Below are 18,915 nucleotides of genomic sequence, written 5' to 3'. Positions count from 1 at the left end.
ATATTTATTACCTTTTGGCCTAATAGTAAACTTTACTCCTATATTACAATGCTTTATTGCAAAGAGTATAGCTAAAAGAGGGTATCAAACTTTTGCACTAACCATATATAATAGAACTTATTTGATTCTAATTGGTATTTGATTTGAAGATGATGAAATTGTACATTATTTGCGCACTAAGTTATCAAATTAAATTAAAGATGAACATCACATATAAGACTGAATTTAAATTACCACATAACCACACTATAGTATTATTGGGCCCTGAATTATTTTCTCATGCATATTTTGTATATTTTAAGCCAAGCAGTTGACCTAATAACTAAGTGGCACAAGCATTTTTACCCATGGATAATTAATTGGTTGATTTTGTGCTCATCGGCTCATCGCCATAGGGATTAGGGACCCATGTCAATTCCTATTATTTAATTTTTCTGCATCTTGAATATTTATGGAGATAATATTTAATTTGATTTCTAAAGTTACACTCGAACTTTAATTTAGTCTTTAAAATTTTAATTGCCTCAATTTAGTTTCTAAATTTTTTAATTAACTATGTGACAAAAAATTGAAATTCGAAATTTCAGGACCAAATGGAGTATTTTTTCATATTTATGATTTTATTGTCAATTATAAAAGAAAAAAGTTTTTTTTAAAAAAAAAAATAGGCTAAAGAATGTGTATATTAAATTAGCAATTTATATGGTTTCAATACCTATATATAAATAATTCTTTTGATTTAAGTCCAAAATTTTTTTAAGAGTGTAGCGAATTGATATCTCTATCAACTCAAATTCACAAATAGCTAGTTTTATAGGCATTAAAAATTAATTTAGTCCAAATATTTTGAGAAATTTCAGTTCTAATAAAAGAAGAGGCATATATAAAGAAAAGTAAAAATAGAAACAAAAAGAATTATTATTTTCTTTAAAAAAATAGTTCACTAATGGGTGCTTATTTAATTTCCACAATTTATGTTTAAGTAAAAGATTGTTGTCTGCAGCTTTAAGGAAGGAATATTGATAAGCAAGTTTTGAGGTGTGAAATGATGAGAGAAGCCAAAACTATAAGGTGCTTATAGCACTAACAAACTATAATAATGATATGATATACAAAGAGTATAATAAAATACACAAATTGATATCCTAATAACAACAACTAACTAACAAAATCATATGGTGGGATCCTTTGACACATCCAAAAAGAGTGATCGTCAAGATTTGATGAAGCTTTTGTGAGTGGTGGGAGTTAGGGTAATATGAGGAGATATATATTATAGGAAGAGTTTCAAGTGTACTGGAAATACTGGTATTTCAGTTATTTTAATTGTTGATTTAAATTATAAAAAATATATATAATATATATAAATTAAAATTAACAGTTAAAATAATTGAAACACCGATATTCCCGATACACTTAAAATTTTTCCTATATTATATCAATTCATATGCTTTTCCCCTTTCTCTGTCAAAGTCCATTTATATACCTCGTAATCTAGGCTTCGGAAATTGGAATCCACACGAGTGTTTATTAGCAATGTGGTGCTATTATTTGGTCAAGTATGGCTCTTTTCAAATCTCAACAACATTGATGGCAATGGAAATGCAATCCATAACTAATTAAACAGTTCAATTAATGCTGATTATGATGTCAATTCAGGGTATTAAACTCTTCTCGAGTTTTGAGCAAAAAGAAAGATGAAGGGAAGGATTTGAAAACACTTCTATTTTTTTATGAGAAAAAAGGAAAAAGAAAAAGAAAATGCTTCTCGTATGTAAGGCTGCATAGTGTATACTGTATACCAATCGGATCAGATTGTATATAATTTATAACTCTATTCAATCTGCACAGCATTTATCATATTAGATCGGATACAATATTCATATTCTTTTTAGATTAGATTCAATTTAATTCGATCTGAATACTTGTGGATTGGAACGGATCATATATCAACTATATTCGCATAATTTAAAAAAATTGTTTTAAGGTTCTGTTTGACTATTTTTATAAAAAAATGTTCAGAAAATTTATTTTTTTACTTGTTTAAGTTTATTTACTCTTAAAATATTATTAATAAAAGTTTTTTTAAATAAAAAAATACAAGATCTAAGTTTAATTATTTTAAGTTGAAGTACAATATAAAAATTAAAAATAAGATATAATGAAATTCATAAAACAACACACTAAAATTCATATCACATTAGTGTTTACTTTCTTAAACTATGCTATTTATATGAGATGTGCGAATATGCGGATCGGATCCGCGAATATCACTGCCAAACCCACAATCAAATCCTATTATAGTACGGATCAAATAATATCCATAAAATTCATATCAGATACAGATAATTACTGTAAATATACGAATATTATCTTATTCATATACAACCTATTTATATGTAGGCATGTACCACTCAACTACTCCTCCTTTTTCTATGGGCCAAAGGGCCCATTTGTGATGGGCTTTAAGAGTTATCAACGTTTTACTTGAATTTTTTTTTGAATTATTTCTGGCAAAAAAAAATTTAATAGACCTTTTTTTTAGTCCAAAAAAAAAGTATTTTTTTTTAAATAGAATTTATTGTAACCAACTTGAGTTGGTATAGCCGTGCATAGTAATTAAGGTAGCATTTATTTTCGGGGGTAGGACACGGAGACATGGACAACACTTGTTTAAAAAGTGTTTGGAAGCAGAGATATAGACAATGGATATATTGTCTCCGAAACAGTTTTTTATACTTTTGTGTCCACTCTTTTACGAAGAACAATGATTGACACGGGATTTGGAAGAGTGGACACGGACAATTTTATAAATTTTGTTTTCCTTTTTTTCCACTATTACCCCTTTTTATTTTTTCTATTGCGTTGTTCAGAGATATTTTTTTCTTCCTATTCTTCCTCTATGTCTTTGTTTTCCAGATACTCTCTCCTTTCTGTAGAATTTTTTATTGGGGATAGATAATTCTTTTTTTTTTATCGTTTTACTTCAATACCATTTTAATCTTATATTATATTATTTGTTTTGTAATAAAAATAATAACAAAAATAATTAATCTTAAAAACTTTTGAAAGATAAATATTAGCAAAAGTAAAATTGATCTTTTAAAATGCTAAAAAATAATTTATAAATTGTAATTGATTTCATATAATTTAAAGAAAAATCAGTTTTTTATAAAGAAAAATCAGTTTTTAGATTAAAAAAAATAAGTTTTTTTAAATAAAAATAGATTTTTATATGCAAAAACTAATTATTTTTTCATGTAAAAATTTGGCTTATTAACTTAAACAAAATTTTTTATTAATCAAACTCAAATTTATTTTTTTTGTTAATCTTAACCATATGCCTACATATTAATAATAAATTTTAAAATAAAATAATTATATTTATAAATTTTATTTTAATATAAATACTAATATATTTTTTATTAAAATTTTTTATCTCTTCAAATATTTTTTTCAAGTTCCGTTTATACTCCTACGTACTCTCATTTTTTATTAAATTAATTTGTATTGATGTAGAAAATTTGGAATCACAGAGCTATTTTAGTCATTTCATATAATATTTTAGTCTTGTCCATGTGTATCCAAACATAATACTAGACATTACATTAGTGTCTTGTCCATGGTATCCAAACAGAATACACAAAAGATAATTTTTAGTGTCTCCGTCCTATTGTCTCAGTTTCAGTGTCATGTTCTGTCCTGTCTCTAAAAACAAACACAGCCTAACTTACTAGTAGGTTTGAAAAGTGTGGAACTTTGGATCTTGTTTTATTTTATGAATGCAACAATCTACTTAAATTCGTAATGAATTAATTCTTAACCTGTCAGGTTAGAAGATGGTAAAAAAAAAATTTATTTTTACTAAAAAATTTGTATATGATTTCCAAAAATTTAGATATTTTTAAAATAGATTATACAAGTTAATTACATAAATATGAGAATAAGCTTTTCACATATTATGAAAAACAATTTTTTTTCCTTTTTTACTTTTTTGCATATTATATCACATTGGTAATCTATTTTAGTATATTACACAAACTAAATATTCATTTAAAAATTAAATTATAATTCATTCATGTTGGATGAATTACAACGTGGACCATTGAGAGTTATCATCATGAAAAAGGATGAAATTTTCCAACAAAACAACAATTTTTTTAAAAAAATTAAATTTTTAGTGTGGGTTGGGGAATTTAAGATGAACTAGAACTTGAGAAGAATGCTACTAAGGAAGCATAGGTGCCACCCTTTTTGAGCAAAGCATCATGTGTGCCTTTCTCAGCAATGACACCATTTTTAACCACAGCAATTAAATGTGCACCCTTAATGGTTGATAACCTATGTGCCACCACAATGGTGGTTCTGTTTACCATAACCCTGTCAAGTGCATCCTGAACCACCTTTTCTGACTCAGCATCAAGTGCACTTGTTGCTTCATCTAGAAGCAATATCTTTGGACTCTTCACTATGGCTCTTGCTATTGCCACCCTTTGCTTCTGACCCCCTGATAGTTGAATCCCTCTCTCTCCTACTATTGTCTCATAACCCTGCATTCATATATTCACAAAACATTATACACTTACTGTATCAATAACTACTATTATTGATGATTTAGAATATCTCCAATGTATTCTAAGATCGATCTTATTTCATCATTTATCTTTAATACAAAGTAAAACTTGAAAATGGTTCAAAATCCAAAAACACTCCACTTGAATTGTATTTCAATAATTAGATTGAACAAATTCATTTATATATGGTTAATAAAAATTTACAAAAATGTATGGTATGTTTCACTTTTACCTTGTGCAAACTGCTAATGAATTTGTGAGCATTAGCAAGTTGTGCAGCAGCAACAATTTCTGCTTCTGTTGCATTCCCTCCCTTTCCATATGCAATGTTGGATCTAATGGTGTCATTGAACAACACAGGCTCCTGGCTTACTAGCCCCATTTGCTCCCTAAACCATTTCAGTTGTAGCTTCTTGATTTCTGTTCCATCTAGAGTTATCTCACCTGAATCTGGTTCATAAAATCTTTGCAGCAATGATATTACTGTTGACTTTCCACTCCCACTTTCTCCAACTAGTGCCACTGTCTGAATTTTCATCAACACAATCAAATCCTTAGATTCTTTCTTAACAAGTGTAAATTACATTGAACTAGTGTATCAATTGGTTCTAAGATACCTGTCCTGAATGAATGGTTAAGGAAAGATCTGTGAATATATGAACATTAGGCCTAGTTGGATACTTGAAAGTGACATGGTTGAATTTAATCTCTCCCTTCACATCTTGCAATGTGATTCCAGACTTATCACTGGAGTCTACTTTTGATTTCTGATCAAGAATGGCAAACACAGAAGCAGCTGAACTTTTTGCTTTGCTTGCGCCCGGGGCGAGTAGGCTGGACTGAGATAATGCTATAGCAGTCATTGTGAGACAAAAAAATACCTGAAAATTATCAAAGAAATCATCAATGCTAGAATAATGTGATAACTTGACCATTACTCCATCAAGTTAGGACAATAGCTTACGCGGAAAACTTCTGACATTGTTGTTTTGCCATCCTTAACAAGCCTGGCACCGGCGTAGAAACTGCATCCGTAGACACAGAACAGAAAGAAGATTGATAGGCCATAACCACTTCCACTCACTAAACCTTGCCTTATGCCTGTTTGCATTGGTCCTTCACATTTCTTCTGATATAACTCCATTACCTTCTCTTCAGCACAGAAAGAAGCAACTGTTCTGATATTCCCTACTGCATCGTTTGCTACTTGACTTGCTTCCTCATATTGTTTCTATTGAATATAAGAAACATTAACATTGGTCAAATTGATAACTTAGTTGATTCATAAGCACAAACTAATTTAACATAGTATAATATTTCAATTAAGATGGTTCTCTTCTTGCATCCTAAGTTTCCTTTAAGTAACTTCTTCCCACTATAGTTTATAGCTTCATATCTATGGGACACTAACCTTTGCATTTGCACTAAATCCTCTCATGGATCTGATTTGTAAATGTCCATTTAACAACAGAAGAGGCATCATAGCAAGGATAATGAGAGCTAGCTGCCAATTCGCCTCGAACGCAATCACCAAGGCTGTAAGTGCAGTGGAAGCATCTTGAACCAACATACCAAGTGCATCCCCAAACAAAGCGCGAAGCGAAGCAGCATCAATTGACAACCTTGCTCCAAGGGCTCCACTTGAATTCTCAGCTTTATCAAACCATCCTACTTCCATGTGAATTATTTTATCAAAACACATAAGCCGAATCCTTTTTATCAACTTAGAACCAGCCACAGAAAAGAAGTAGGACCTCAATGGATGAAATATGAATGCAGCCACACTGAAAGCAACAAATACTAATGCCCAATGCTTTGAATCTTTGCGGAGTTTATCCGCAGGTTCAAAGAAAGTGTTTATCATTTTAGATACTACAAGCCCCAGAGCAGGTGTAATAGTCCCACATATAACTGCTACCAATGTCCCTAAGAGTAAAACTGGGATTTCAGGCTTGTTAAGACAAGCAAGCCTGAAAAATGGAACTTCTGGAGGTGTAGGTGATAATGCTGCTGAAGGAAGAACTTGAGGTCCTCCTTCTGATGTCATAGCATCTGTTATTCTGAATGAGTGATGATTGCTGTTCCCAATTTCGGATGATCCTCGGCTTGATTGCCGTCCAGAATCTGCAGAGCATTCATCATTCTGTTCTGTCTCCTTTTTTATTTCTTGGAGTCTAATAAGCTGGCTAAAAGCTCCATTAGGATCCTTAATGAGCTCATCATGTGAACCTAATCAGTTTGAAAATATAGAAATGCATCAAATGCAAATGTTCATTAAAAAAAAATGATGAAATGTTTAGTATGTCTCTACCTTTTTCTACAACTTTTCCTTGATGAATAACAGCAATTGTGTCAGCATTTCTTATTGTGATTAAGCGATGCGCTACAATAACAGTTGTTCTGTTAACCATTATTCTATCTAGTGTCTCTTGAACCACTCTCTCAGATTCAGCATCAAGGGCACTTGTAGCTTCATCAAGTAACAAGATTCTAGGATCTTTCAGAATTGCTCTTGCTATAGCAATCCTTTGCTTTTGTCCTCCAGAAAGCTGAGTTCCATGCTCACCAACCATCGTGTCGAGTCCCTAAATTTCACCATTTTATAAAATTTGAAACTGATGTTGAAAAAAAAGAAAATAACACTGCAAAAGTAAGTCAAGATTCTGAAAACTCACATGAGGAAATTTATCTATGAATCTAGCAGCATTAGCAAGTTCTGCTGCAGCTATGATTTCTTCATCTGTTGCACCATCCTTACCATATGCAATATTCTCTTTAATGCTACACAAAAACAGAACCGGCTCCTGGCTAACTAGGCCTATCTTCTGTCTGAGCCATTTCAGTTGAAATTCTCTGAGGTTGATACCATCAATGAGAACTTCACCAGCCTGTGGATCATAAAATCTCTCTATCAAACTAACAACTGTTGATTTCCCACTCCCACTTTGTCCTACCAAAGCTGCAGTAGTGCCACTTGATATTGAAATGGAAAATCCATTGAATATGAGTTCATCTGGTCTTGTTGGATAACTAAAGCAAACCTCTCTAAGTTCTATATCTCCGGAAATATCATCTAGCTTCCGACCAGCCGTGTCATAAGAATCAATATCTGGCTGTCTCTTTATTGTTTCAAACATTTTATAGGCCGCGGCTTGTCCTGCAGCAATTGCAGTTAAGCTTGGAGATGCATGCCCCAGAGACCTATAAACATAATGCATTTGTAAGAACAGTTTAGTTTTATACTGATATCTAATCATGTATTGTCACATCAGGTAAAGTGTTTAATTCGACAATTTTTACAATGTCAGTGCATACCAATGAAGGGAAAATGAACTTACAATGATCCAATCAATACTGCAAAAAACACACTCATGACTTCACCTCCTGTATATCCTTTCTCTAGAACCATCTTCCCTCCATACCATACACCCAAAGCATAACTGCTGAAGGCGAGCAATCGAAGCAAACCAAGGCCTAAACCAGCAGCCACTCCTTCTTGCACACCACTCCTATATGCTTTGGTTAAGGATTCATTGTATAAAGCTATAGCTTGATCCTCACCAGTAAAGGATGCAACCTGCATCGGAAGAATGTCTCTATCCTTAATATGCTATTCTCTAAAAGGAAAAAAGGAAAGGCAATGAATGAGTTCTTTGTGGATATTGGCATACAGTTCTAATTGAACCAATAGTCCTGTCAAATATAGTTGCTGCTTCAGAATATGCTGCTTGTCCACGAGATGCCATCTTCGCGAAAGCGCAAGTCATTAGAGAACCAGCTAAGACAAGAGGAGGCAGGGAAGATAGCAGGACAAGGGTTAGAAGCCAACCCTTGATGAATGCTATGATAAGCCCTCCTAAAAAGCTTGCCACATATTGTATGAACTGTCCTACCTGATATATATATATAGTTATAAGAAAAAGAACAGGTTATTCTTATGGTAAAGAATTATAACATTGTGGAGTGGTGCATTTCAATTTTGTACCTTTTCCCCCATGGCTTCTTGAACAAGAAATGTGTCTCCTGACATCCTTTCAGTAACCTCGCCGGTGTTAGTTTCCTTGTCGAAGAAGCCGACATCTTGTCTCAGAATTGCTTTGAGGTATAAGCCTCTTATTCTTGCAGCTTGTCTCTCCCCAGTGATCACCCAACAAGAAACCTCTAGAATATTTTTCATGTAAGGATAATAAGCATAATTAGAATGTTAGATTAAGCCTAAGTATATGGTAATCATAATTAGCATAGAATTTGGCATGCTTACGCAAAAATGCTGCAAAAAAGGCAGCTATACCCAAGCATAGAAACTTCAGAGAGACCTAAAGCAATAAAATGAACCATTGTAGATTATAAGACAATGAGATGTGGAGAATCAGAACCAAATTGTTACCTTAATAATAATTCACAAGGTTATTGCATAATAGTAGAATTATTGAGACTAGTTAAATGATTACACTTCAGTGTGTAATAAAAATTACTTTGCATTTGTTTGGTTCAATAAAAATGTAGAATAAGAAGGGTGAAAGAGGTGTTAACACCATTTAGATGCTCATAAAGACATTTTACATATTCTCATGTCTTGAGAACACTGATTCTTAGTGAAAGAGTGCTAGTTATTTACCTTGGAAACTTCATCAACAACTTGTTTATTGCTACCATTTCTTCCAAAAGCATCAATTGTATCTCCAATTAGTACACTCATTAAAGGGTTGGATATTCCATTCCCAATTGCACTTATTGTCCCAACAAACATAAGCAAATGATCCCAAGAATCTGCAAATGAGAAAAGCATGTAAACGGGTACTGTTTTATTGCTTTCAGTTTTGGCCTTGTTCTTCTTTGGAGCCTCCTCCCTTCCCTTAATTTCTTGCGAATTTTCGTGATTCGGAATCTGTGAATGACTTACTGATCCTGTCACCTCACATGAAGTAATATTTCCATCTATACTTTCCTCAACTACCATTTTCCTCAATCAAAGGCTATGTTGAGGAAAAGAAAAAAAAAGAAAAGAAAACAAAAAGAGAAAACATTTCAAAAGCTATGTAAATTGACATCATGTTGACTTAAGCAAAACCATAGAGACTAGAGAAGAACAAAGATTGAAGAGAGGAAGAAAAATGAGTTACCAAGGAAACCAGAATAGGCCAAGAGAGAGAACCAAAATGCAAGTTGCACTTACAAAACCAGAACCAGTAATCAAAACATATTCAAGACAATATAAATAGATCCACTATTGTAATAAGACTAAGTATTGTTATGCTTACACCTTCAAGTAACTTTTTATAGAATGAGTTTTATCAAGCCATGTATATAATCATAATAATCAAGCTTATCAAATTTCTAAAAATTGGATATCAAGTTACATCTACACATGTAAGGCAAGGGCACACACAAACCTTTTTCCTTTACAAACTTGAAGTAGTTCAAGTCTTCTAAGAATGATAAGAGAACAGCAATTTGAAAGCAACAAGGGAATTAAGCAAAAACTATATAAGACTGGTTGAACCTAGTTGGCATTAGCCTACTAATGCAAGTTAACATTGTTTTATCTTTTAAATTATGATGGGATAAAGCAAAAAGAGTAGAACAGAATTAGATACCTTTGGCCAAAACAACAATTTATTTGTATGGTTTAGATGCAAAACAACAGATGAGAGATTCTAATGAAGTCAGAAAATACACTTACAATCATAATAATAATACACTCAATCTACCAAAGAAAACAAAAATAATACTTGGATAGTAAAATCTAATAGTTGAAAAACTATGTAATAAAAACTCATGTACCATATAAGCGGAATCCTATTCTTTCTGTCAAAAAAGTTTTATTCTAGTATAATTATATTTTGTGTATTAAACTTAAGTTCAAAACTGATCATTTTAATAAAGTCAATATATGTTTTTTATTTCTTCAAATGCTTGTGAAAATAAAAACTATTATATGCACATAAAAAATTAGTCATTGTTTAACTTATTTTCATTATGTTTTTAACAAATATAACTATATATGTGGCCAGTTTTTTTTTTTTTTTTTTTTAATACGTAGTATGGTTATATAAAAATACTTCAAAATAGAAACCAAACTTATATACTTGTAGAGTTCTAGTCTGATACTAACGGCTCAACTGCAGCCATCTTTAACATTTTTCCTCTTATATTTGGCCCTACATTGACTTTATGGTTTAGTGAATCAGGTGTAGCAATAGCACAATTTCTTAATAAGTTATAACATAAGTCTTGAAGAAAATAAGATTATTTAGACAAAGCTTATCAATGATCATATATATATATATAAGAACTTTGTTGCCTTGTTATGCATGCTAATGGTAACCTACTAATGTAAGAAACACATTTTTATCCCTCTTCTAATTTTTAACAAAAATACTATCAGTATATAAAAAATTAACTACTAAATTAATCATTATGTATTTATTTATAAATAAAGTATTATTTAACTTATTTTTAATATTATTCTATACGAATGACTGATTTAGTTTAGCGATTAATTTTTTTATTTATACGTAGGATAGTTCAATTTTTAAAAATAATTAATTTTTGGCTATGATAAAAACTTGAAAATAGTCTTGCAGCGAAATTCAAAAGTCTTTGTTGACCTGCATTTTAAGATATAGGAGCTTGCACAAATATTGAATTAAACCCTAATTATTTTAACTCGAAATTATACAAACTTTTTTTTAGTCCCATGTGATTTTTTTTCTCTCTCTCTAAAACATTAACCTTATACTACGAAATTAAACCTATATTATTAATTTACTATATATGATAGTACAACTAAATTAAAAAAAAAAAAAACTAATAATCAATAGTTTCAAATCTCCTCATACATTTTTGTCCTTTGCTTATACATCGTTATGCTAATACTTTGACTCAACTCAAAATATTTGGTGACCACATGATGGTTTCTTAATAATAAATAGAACTATTTTTATAATGCCCTCTTTTTCAAATCGCATTATCATGATTCATGACAATTTCATTTTCAAGACCATTTTTTCTTGATCATACATACATATAAAATTATAAATATGATTGTATACAGTAGAATCTTTGGTATGAAAATGATATAATAAATTGTTTAGTTAATTACTAGTGTTATTTTAAAGAATAGGTAGCAAATAGCTACTACCATCTTAAAAGGGGAGAAAATTAAATATACAAATTATATATATACGACCAAAAGATAAAATAAAATATATACACATTATGACAGCCTATGAATTTTATAGTAAAAATAATATAGGGTGGGAATATGTAGAGTCATAGACTCCTCAAGTAGGTTCTCCTGTCCCAGTAACATGGTACAGACATGTTTCAGTAAAAGGTGATTTACAACAAAGATTGGTAATGTCTAATAAATGCATTACATTAACTAGGTCAGTGGCTACTATATAATAACTGTTTTATGAGGTACATATGGAATACATGATTGGTTGTGGTAGAAATTGTTTTAGCATCTAGTGTATTGGTTTGAGAATATGATTCTGTTAATTAGTTAAATGATTTGATTGAAAAAATTAATTAAGTTTTCAAAAGCTGAATGTGGTAATGTGGTCCTAACTGAAGCTAACAACTCATCAATTTAATTTGGCTCTCTATAGTACAACTCCTTTGACATTTAACAATTAAAAAGTAAAATGCATCAATCTCCTATATAATTTTTATTTTGTCTTTGTCATTATTATCAGGACTTGATAAATTGTGCCAACCCCTCTTTGTATTTTTTTTTCTTTCATTTATTTTTTTTATATATATAAATGTGTGTGTATATTTGCTGTTATTCAATTTGGCTTTTTCAGAATTATAATTCCAAAATGAAAATATATTCTCCAGCTTTAGTTTCTCTTTGATGTTCCACCAGCAAGACTGTTTAGGCCAAAAACTATTGCAAACTGGTATTATTTGTTCTTGTTTTGTTTGTTCTCCTCATGATTTGATTTCATGCTGTCTGTTAAGCTCTGAGCTCAATAAGATTTAATTGTTCTTAATATCTCTGTGAGTACATGCATGCTTTCAAGTTCCAACCAAAACATTGTAATTGTTGTCTTCGTCTCTTGAGGAATCATTTTTTTCATATTATATTGGCAATTGATAGGAATAATAAAAAAATAAAAGAAAAAAAAAGAAAGATTGATACTTAAATTGAGAAGATGTGTTATTACTTATTTCTTTTCACTAGACTTAAACCTGTGCACATTGTGCAGAATGAATATGCATATATAATTGTTAACACAATGGACTACATAAAATAAAGTAGATAGAAAATTTCTCAAAAATGAATAAATTGTATTCATCTGAAAATCAATCTAAGATGAAGCACTTGTGTGCAATGCTACCAATGAAGCATAGTCACCTCCCTTATTGAGCAAAGCTTCATGCTTACCCTTCTCTGCAATAGCACCATTCTTAACTACTGCAATCAAGTCAGCACCTTTGATTGTAGATAGCCTATGTGCCACCACAATGGTGGTTCTGTCCACCATAACCCTGTCAAGTGCATCCTGAACCACTTTCTCAGACTCAGCATCAAGTGCACTTGTTGCTTCATCTAGAAGCAATATCTTGGGATTCTTAACTATGGCTCTTGCAATCGCCACTCGCTGCTTCTGGCCACCGGATAATTGGACGCCACGCTCGCCTACTATCGTGTCATAACCCTGCATGTATAACATGACATTCTTATGAATTCAGAACTATAATCCTAGGAGTGTCCAATTAACATAAGTTGAAAACTTGCACTAGTCCTAAGAGAGAATAAGGTAATAATGAATTGATGGTTCATTTTTAGTATAAACATAGCATTTGTTTTAGGATTGTGCGAAAGAAACTGAAATTAGAAAATACTGAAAATGAAAATAAGAATCAATCAGGACTTAAACTTTGCAATTTAATTAAATTACCTGCTGCAAACTACTAATGAACTTGTGAGCATTAGCAAGTTCTGCTGCACCTATGATTTCTGCTTCTGTTGCATCTCCTCCTTTTCCATATGCGATGTTGGCTCGGATCGTGTCGTTGAACAAAACAGGCTCTTGGCTAACCAAACCCATCTGTTGTCTTAGCCACTTAACTTGAAATGTTTGGATATCCTTTCCATCAAGTGTAATGTGACCTGAATCAGGGTCATAAAATCTTTGTAGCAATGCTATCACTGTTGACTTTCCACTTCCACTTTCTCCAACCAGTGCAACTGTCTGAAATTTTATGAATACAACAATCCATTTGTTACTTTCTAATACTCAATTTTGGAAGAAAAAATATTTCTTTTAAGAAGCAATTAAAAACCACCTTGCCACTACGAATTGTCAAGCTAAGATTGCAGAATATTTGAACATCAGGCCTAGTTGGATACTTGAAACTGACATGGTGAAGCTCAATTTCTCCCTTAACTTCATGTGTTAATCCAGATTCCTCACTGGGGTCTATTCGCGACTTTCGATCAAGAATGGCGAATATAGATGCTGCAGCGCTTTTCGCTTTGGTTGAGTCAGGGACTAAGGAGCTGGATTGAGAGATTCCAATAGCTGCCATGCTGAGAGCAAAGAAGACCTGCAAACCAAGAAAACAAGATCATCAAATACTATTAAAGAAATGATAGTGAACAAGTTAGGAGAGAAATTAAACTCAAACATACTCTGAAGACATCTGAGAATGTTGATTTTCCATCATCCACGAGACGAGCTCCGGCATAGAAGCTAGTTGCATAAACACAATACATCATGAAGAATGATACTCCAAAACCTATACCACTGATTATTCCCTTTCTTATCCCTGTCTTGATCGGTCCTTCGCATTTTTCGCGGTATAAGTCCATCACCTTCTCTTCAGCACAGAAGGAAGCAACTGTTCTAATACTCCCTACAGCATCATTTGCCACTTGACTTGCTTCCTCATACAATTTCTGTGTAGAAAAAAAAGAAATTTTTATCTTATACTTAGCATGATGTGAGAAATGCACAAAGAAATGGATCTGATTCTGATCAAACCTTTGCATCAGAGCTGAATCCTGCCAAGAACTTGAACTGCACATATCCATTTAGCCCCAACAGAGGCGCCAAAGCGAGAACTATAAGAGCAAGTTGCCAGCAGGCATCAAAAGAAATCACCAAGGCAGAAACTGCTGTAGCAATGTTTTCAACCATCAATCCAAGTGCATCCCCGACTATAGCTCGGATCGAAGCAGCATCAGTAGCAAGCCTAGCACCAATCGCTCCGCTTGAATGATCAGCTTCGTCGAACCAGCTCACCTCCATATTGACCACTTTCTCGAAACACATCTCCCGGATCCTCTTGATCAACTTACCACCGGCGACGGCGAAAAGGTAGAATCTAGAAGGGTACACAAACAATGATAGTGCTCCAAGTCCAACAAACACCAGTGCCCAAATTCGAGAATCGTGGCGAAGCTTATGAGCCGGTTCGTAGAAAATTGTGATCATTTTCGAAAGCACTAGGCCGAAAGCTGGAAATATCAATCCACTTATCACTGCAGCTACTGATCCCATGAATAAGACTGGAATCTCAGGCTTGTTTAGAGAAGCGAGGCGAAGAAGAGGAACTTCCGGTGGCGAAGGTGAGACAGTTGAAGAAGTAGGAGCTTCGGGTGGCGATTCCGTGAGGCCAACTGCTGTAGGAACCGGAAACGGTGCTGTGAATGAGTGGCGGCCGCTGTTTCCAATTCCGAATGATTCTTGATGGCTTAGAGATCTTATAGAAGAAGATCGATGACTCGAGATTCTTCCAGAATGCAAAATACTTTCTGGTTTGTCTTTGTGATTTGCGCCTTTAACTTCTTGCAGCCTAATTAACTGGCTATAGGCCCCCTCAGGATCACGCGTGAGCTCAGCATGCGAACCTGATCGAACAATAGGAAATTGTAAGAAAAACCAAATTCTTTCTAAGCTAACTATGAAGGTTTCTTTCAACAAGATAATGAGATTTCTACCTCTTTCTACTATTTTTCCTTGATGAATAACAGCAATTGCATCAGCGTTTCTTATAGTACTTAGACGATGCGCGACAATGACAGTTGTTCGGTTTACCATTATTCTGTCCAATGCCTCCTGTACTATCCTCTCAGATTCGGCATCAAGCGCACTTGTAGCTTCATCAAGAAGTAAGATTCTTGGATCTTTCAAAATCGCTCTTGCTATTGCAACTCTCTGCTTTTGTCCTCCAGAGAGCTGAGTTCCATGCTCACCAACCATTGTATCCAATCCCTAAGTTCATAATTTAGAAAACTATTGAGCCAAAGCACCGTTCATTCATAACAAGAACACTATAAGATTTCGCTGTTTCGGTGTTTACCTGAGGAAGCTTGTCTATGAATTTTGCAGCATTGGCGAGTTCTGCTGCGGCTCGGATTTCTTCATCGGTTGCACCGTCTTTTCCATAAGCAATGTTCTCTTTAATGCTACTAGCAAAGAGAACTGGTTCCTGGCTAACTAGGCCAATTTTCTGCCTGATCCACTTCAGCTGAAATTCTTTGAGGTTGATACCATCAATGAGAACTTCACCGGCTTGTGGATCATAGAATCTCTCAATCAAACTAACAACCGTTGATTTCCCACTCCCGCTTTGCCCCACCAGAGCTGCAGTAGTTCCACTCGGTATTGAAAGCGAAAATCCATTGAATATCAGTTCATCCGGCCTTGTAGGATAACTAAAGCAGACCTCCCTAAGCTCTATGTCTCCACGAATGTTGTCGAGCTTTAGACCGTTGGGATCAGAAGCATCGATTTCCGGCTTCCTTTTAATTGTTTCAAACATCTTAAACGCCGCCGCTTGCCCTGCAGCAAACGCGCTTAGGCTCGGCGATGCCTGACCAAGAGACCTGATATTGAAAGTATAGTTAGACAATCTCTCAATCTGAAAATATCTTTCACTTTAAGAAAGAAAAAGATGCATGCAACTAATAACTTACATGGATCCGGTCAATAGAGCAAAGATTACAGTGATAACCTCGCCTCCATTATATCCTTTCTCGATTACCATTTTGGCGCCATACCATATAGCCAAACCATAAGTAGAAATAATAACAAAATACAGTACGCCAAAACCGAAACCAGAAGCCAGGGCCTCTTGCAAACCGGTCTTGTAAGCTTTGATTAGTGACTGATTATACTTAATTACAGCTTGTTTCTCCCCAGTGAATGATGCAACCTGCATTCATTATTGGAGAAATGGATGTCATTCATTCACATGTTTTATACAATCATAAAAGTGGAAACTTTGCAACGAGTGTTGATACCGTTCGAATGGAGCCTATAGTCTGCTCTACTACGCTTGCTGCAGCAGAATAAGCTGTTTGTCCGCGAGAAGATGTTTTTTGAATAACCATGGTCATTGCAGCACCAGACACCACAAGAAGTGGAATAGAAGACAGCATGACAACTGATAGAAGCCATCCTCTGACAAATGCTATGATAAAACCTCCAACGAATGTTGCCATCAACTGTATAAACTGCCCTACCTGAATGAATCAGATAACAAAAGCAATAAGTAAACTAAATTTAGTAATTTGCAGTATAACTGATACTTTTTTCCTTTCAGTTATCCTAAGTCAACGGAAATAGCCAATCCACACTGTCAATATGTATCTAACTTATTGGAAATGTTACAAAGTCAACCCTTTTAAGGGTAAAAAAAGTGAAAAATTAACTAGTGTTATTCAAATATAAGACAAAAATTAAGAGAAAAAAATGTTGGTCATCACCTAACATTTCTTTTCTTCAGTCCTATTATTTTCAAATAAATTTGTGTGTGTCAGTGTTTCCATATTTTTGTATGGTTGTTCATAGATACCTTCTCTCCCATGGCGTCTTGAATAAGAACAGTATCGCCGGACATCCTTCCAACAACCTCGCCGGTATTCGTTTCCTTGTCGAAGAAGCTAACATCTTGCCTCAAGATTGTTTGAAGGTATAAGCCTCTGATTCGTGCTGCCTGTCTCTCCCCAGTAACCATCCAACAAGCCACCTCTGTTACACAAAAAACAATTTTCATGTCGAGATATATTAATTTTTTTAATTGAACAAACAAACAAAAAAATACAGAGAAGTTTATTATGTCTACTCACGCATGAGTGATGCGAAAAAGGTTCCCACAGCCAAGTACACAAATTTCAGTGACACCTGAAGAAACAATGATTCATTGTGATGTGAAGAAACTTAAGAATTTTCAGTTCCAAAAAGTAAACTTCATACAGAGGAGAAGAATTAGAATAGTTAGTTACCCTGGAAACTTCATCAACAACTTCTTTGGTGTTTGAGTTTCCTCCAAATGCATTGATCATATTCCCAAATATTAGAGTCATTAATGGCATGGAGATTCCATTACCAATAGCACCAACTGTTCCAACAAGCATCAACAAACGATCTAACCGATCAGCAAATGAGAAAAGCTTGTACAATGGCACTGTGTCTTTTCCTTCATCTTTCTCCTTTCCCTTCTTTGGATCTTGCTTCATCTCAGGGCCTGCTACTTTCGAAGAACTCGCAGTATCATTACCTTCCATTTTCATGGAGGAAGAAGAAGGCTCCTTTTGCTCACAAGCCTCTCTACCAATGATGTTTAAATGGGTAACAGGTTCTGGAAAAAAGCATCACGGGTTCAAGTTGATTAGTAGTATTACACAAAAAGAAAAAAAAAAGTCTTTTGCCATGCATGAAATTTCCATGTTCTTACTTTGCCTAGTTAACTACGTGATTATTGTGGTTGGTGAAGAAAATGTTGGGTTCAAACAAAACAATTAGTCCTATATGGAAACTAAATGCTCTGAGAAAACAGAGAAAAAAGAAAGAAATGAACCTTTTTTTTTCTGGCTTCAATGAAGATGAAAAAGTAGCCGTAGCAAGCAACAGAAGAATGATAGTTCGTTATATTGGCAACTGTCTATATATATAGATGAAAGATTTGGTCAAATTATTTTAGATGGGAAAATATGAATCTAAAAGTCGCATATTTCTTAATCCGCACGTTTCTGATACTTTTGTTTAGTTGTTCTTGTTTGGGTCTCAGGAAAGATCAGAGATTTGGTGCGAAGCTGCATAGTCTCTTCGCTTGTCACATTCAGTCCCATAGCTGGTTATATTTGTTTTTAAAACAATAAAATATATTATCACTTTAACTTACTACTAAATATAATAAAAGTTTAATTATTCTGTTCTTTTTTATAGTTTTATCAAATACATATATATATATATTTTAATTAAGTTGTTATACTAATTTTAGTTTTATAATTAAATTTTTTATAATGTAAAAAATATTAAAATTAACTGAATATCTTTTTATAAATTGAAAATATTTATAATTAAAAATTTAACCA

At 33.3% G+C, this 18,915-nt stretch overlaps 2 protein-coding genes across 5 annotated transcripts; both read right to left on the bottom strand.

Annotated features, from left to right (window-relative positions):
- Positions 1-4,052: 4,052 nt before the first annotated feature.
- Positions 4,053-10,113, bottom strand: LOC107635572 (ABC transporter B family member 11). 3 transcript variants are annotated; one of them, XM_016339079.3, is made up of 13 exons: positions 9,968-10,113; positions 9,193-9,550; positions 8,836-8,890; positions 8,560-8,735; positions 8,246-8,467; positions 7,913-8,151; positions 7,250-7,775; positions 6,886-7,159; positions 5,986-6,803; positions 5,539-5,805; positions 5,192-5,455; positions 4,807-5,100; positions 4,053-4,550 (listed from the first exon to the last, which is right to left on the bottom strand). In XM_016339079.3, exons 2-13 carry the CDS (start codon positions 9,532-9,534, stop codon positions 4,197-4,199), a joined length of 3,831 nt encoding a protein of 1,276 aa, XP_016194565.1. In that variant the 5' UTR covers positions 9,535-9,550; positions 9,968-10,113; the 3' UTR covers positions 4,053-4,196. The 3 variants fall into 3 exon arrangements, with proteins under 3 accessions (XP_016194565.1, XP_020958695.1, XP_020958688.1); XM_021103036.2 differs by lacking the exon at positions 9,968-10,113 and adding an exon at positions 9,698-9,820; XM_021103029.2 differs by lacking the exon at positions 9,968-10,113 and having other exon boundaries at positions 9,193-9,642.
- Positions 10,114-12,719: 2,606 nt separating this feature from the next.
- LOC107635560 (ABC transporter B family member 11) lies at positions 12,720-18,465 on the bottom strand. 2 transcript variants are annotated; one of them, XM_016339067.3, is made up of 13 exons: positions 18,399-18,465; positions 17,824-18,179; positions 17,668-17,722; positions 17,394-17,569; positions 16,840-17,061; positions 16,513-16,751; positions 15,897-16,422; positions 15,535-15,808; positions 14,576-15,444; positions 14,224-14,490; positions 13,878-14,138; positions 13,490-13,783; positions 12,720-13,246 (listed from the first exon to the last, which is right to left on the bottom strand). In XM_016339067.3, the coding sequence occupies exons 2-13, from the start codon at positions 18,109-18,111 to the stop codon at positions 12,896-12,898; spliced, it is 3,822 nt and encodes a 1,273-aa protein (XP_016194553.1). In that variant the 5' UTR covers positions 18,112-18,179; positions 18,399-18,465; the 3' UTR covers positions 12,720-12,895. The 2 variants fall into 2 exon arrangements, with proteins under 2 accessions (XP_016194553.1, XP_016194544.1); XM_016339058.3 differs by having other exon boundaries at positions 14,576-15,808; positions 18,399-18,460.
- Positions 18,466-18,915: the final 450 nt, after the last annotated feature.

Source organism: Arachis ipaensis, chromosome B1, assembly GCF_059453495.1.
Source record: "Arachis ipaensis isolate K30076 ecotype BB chromosome B1, ASM5945349v1, whole genome shotgun sequence".
Taxonomy (NCBI): Eukaryota; Viridiplantae; Streptophyta; class Magnoliopsida; order Fabales; family Fabaceae; genus Arachis; species Arachis ipaensis.
This window is presented reverse-complemented; position numbering and strand designations above follow the sequence as displayed.

Bases quoted from the DNA above. Each gene is read 5' to 3' on its own strand.
- LOC107635572 (XM_016339079.3), bottom strand. From the start codon at position 9,534: ATGGTAGTTGAGGAAAGTATAGATGGAAATATTACTTCATGTGAGGTG. The intron at 8,152-8,245 runs GTATGCCAATAT...CTTCCGATGCAG, and splicing joins CTATTGGTTCAATTAGAACT to GTTGCATCCTTTACTGGTGA. The intron at 7,160-7,249 runs GTGAGTTTTCAG...GGTGAAATTTAG, and splicing joins TCATAGATAAATTTCCTCAT to GGACTCGACACGATGGTTGG.
- LOC107635560 (XM_016339058.3), bottom strand. From the start codon at position 18,111: ATGAAAATGGAAGGTAATGATACTGCGAGTTCTTCGAAAGTAGCAGGC. The intron at 16,423-16,512 runs GTAAGTTATTAG...TTTCAATATCAG, and splicing joins GCTCTATTGACCGGATCCAT to GTCTCTTGGTCAGGCATCGC. The intron at 13,247-13,489 runs GTAATTTAATTA...TTATACATGCAG, and splicing joins TCATTAGTAGTTTGCAGCAG to GGTTATGACACGATAGTAGG.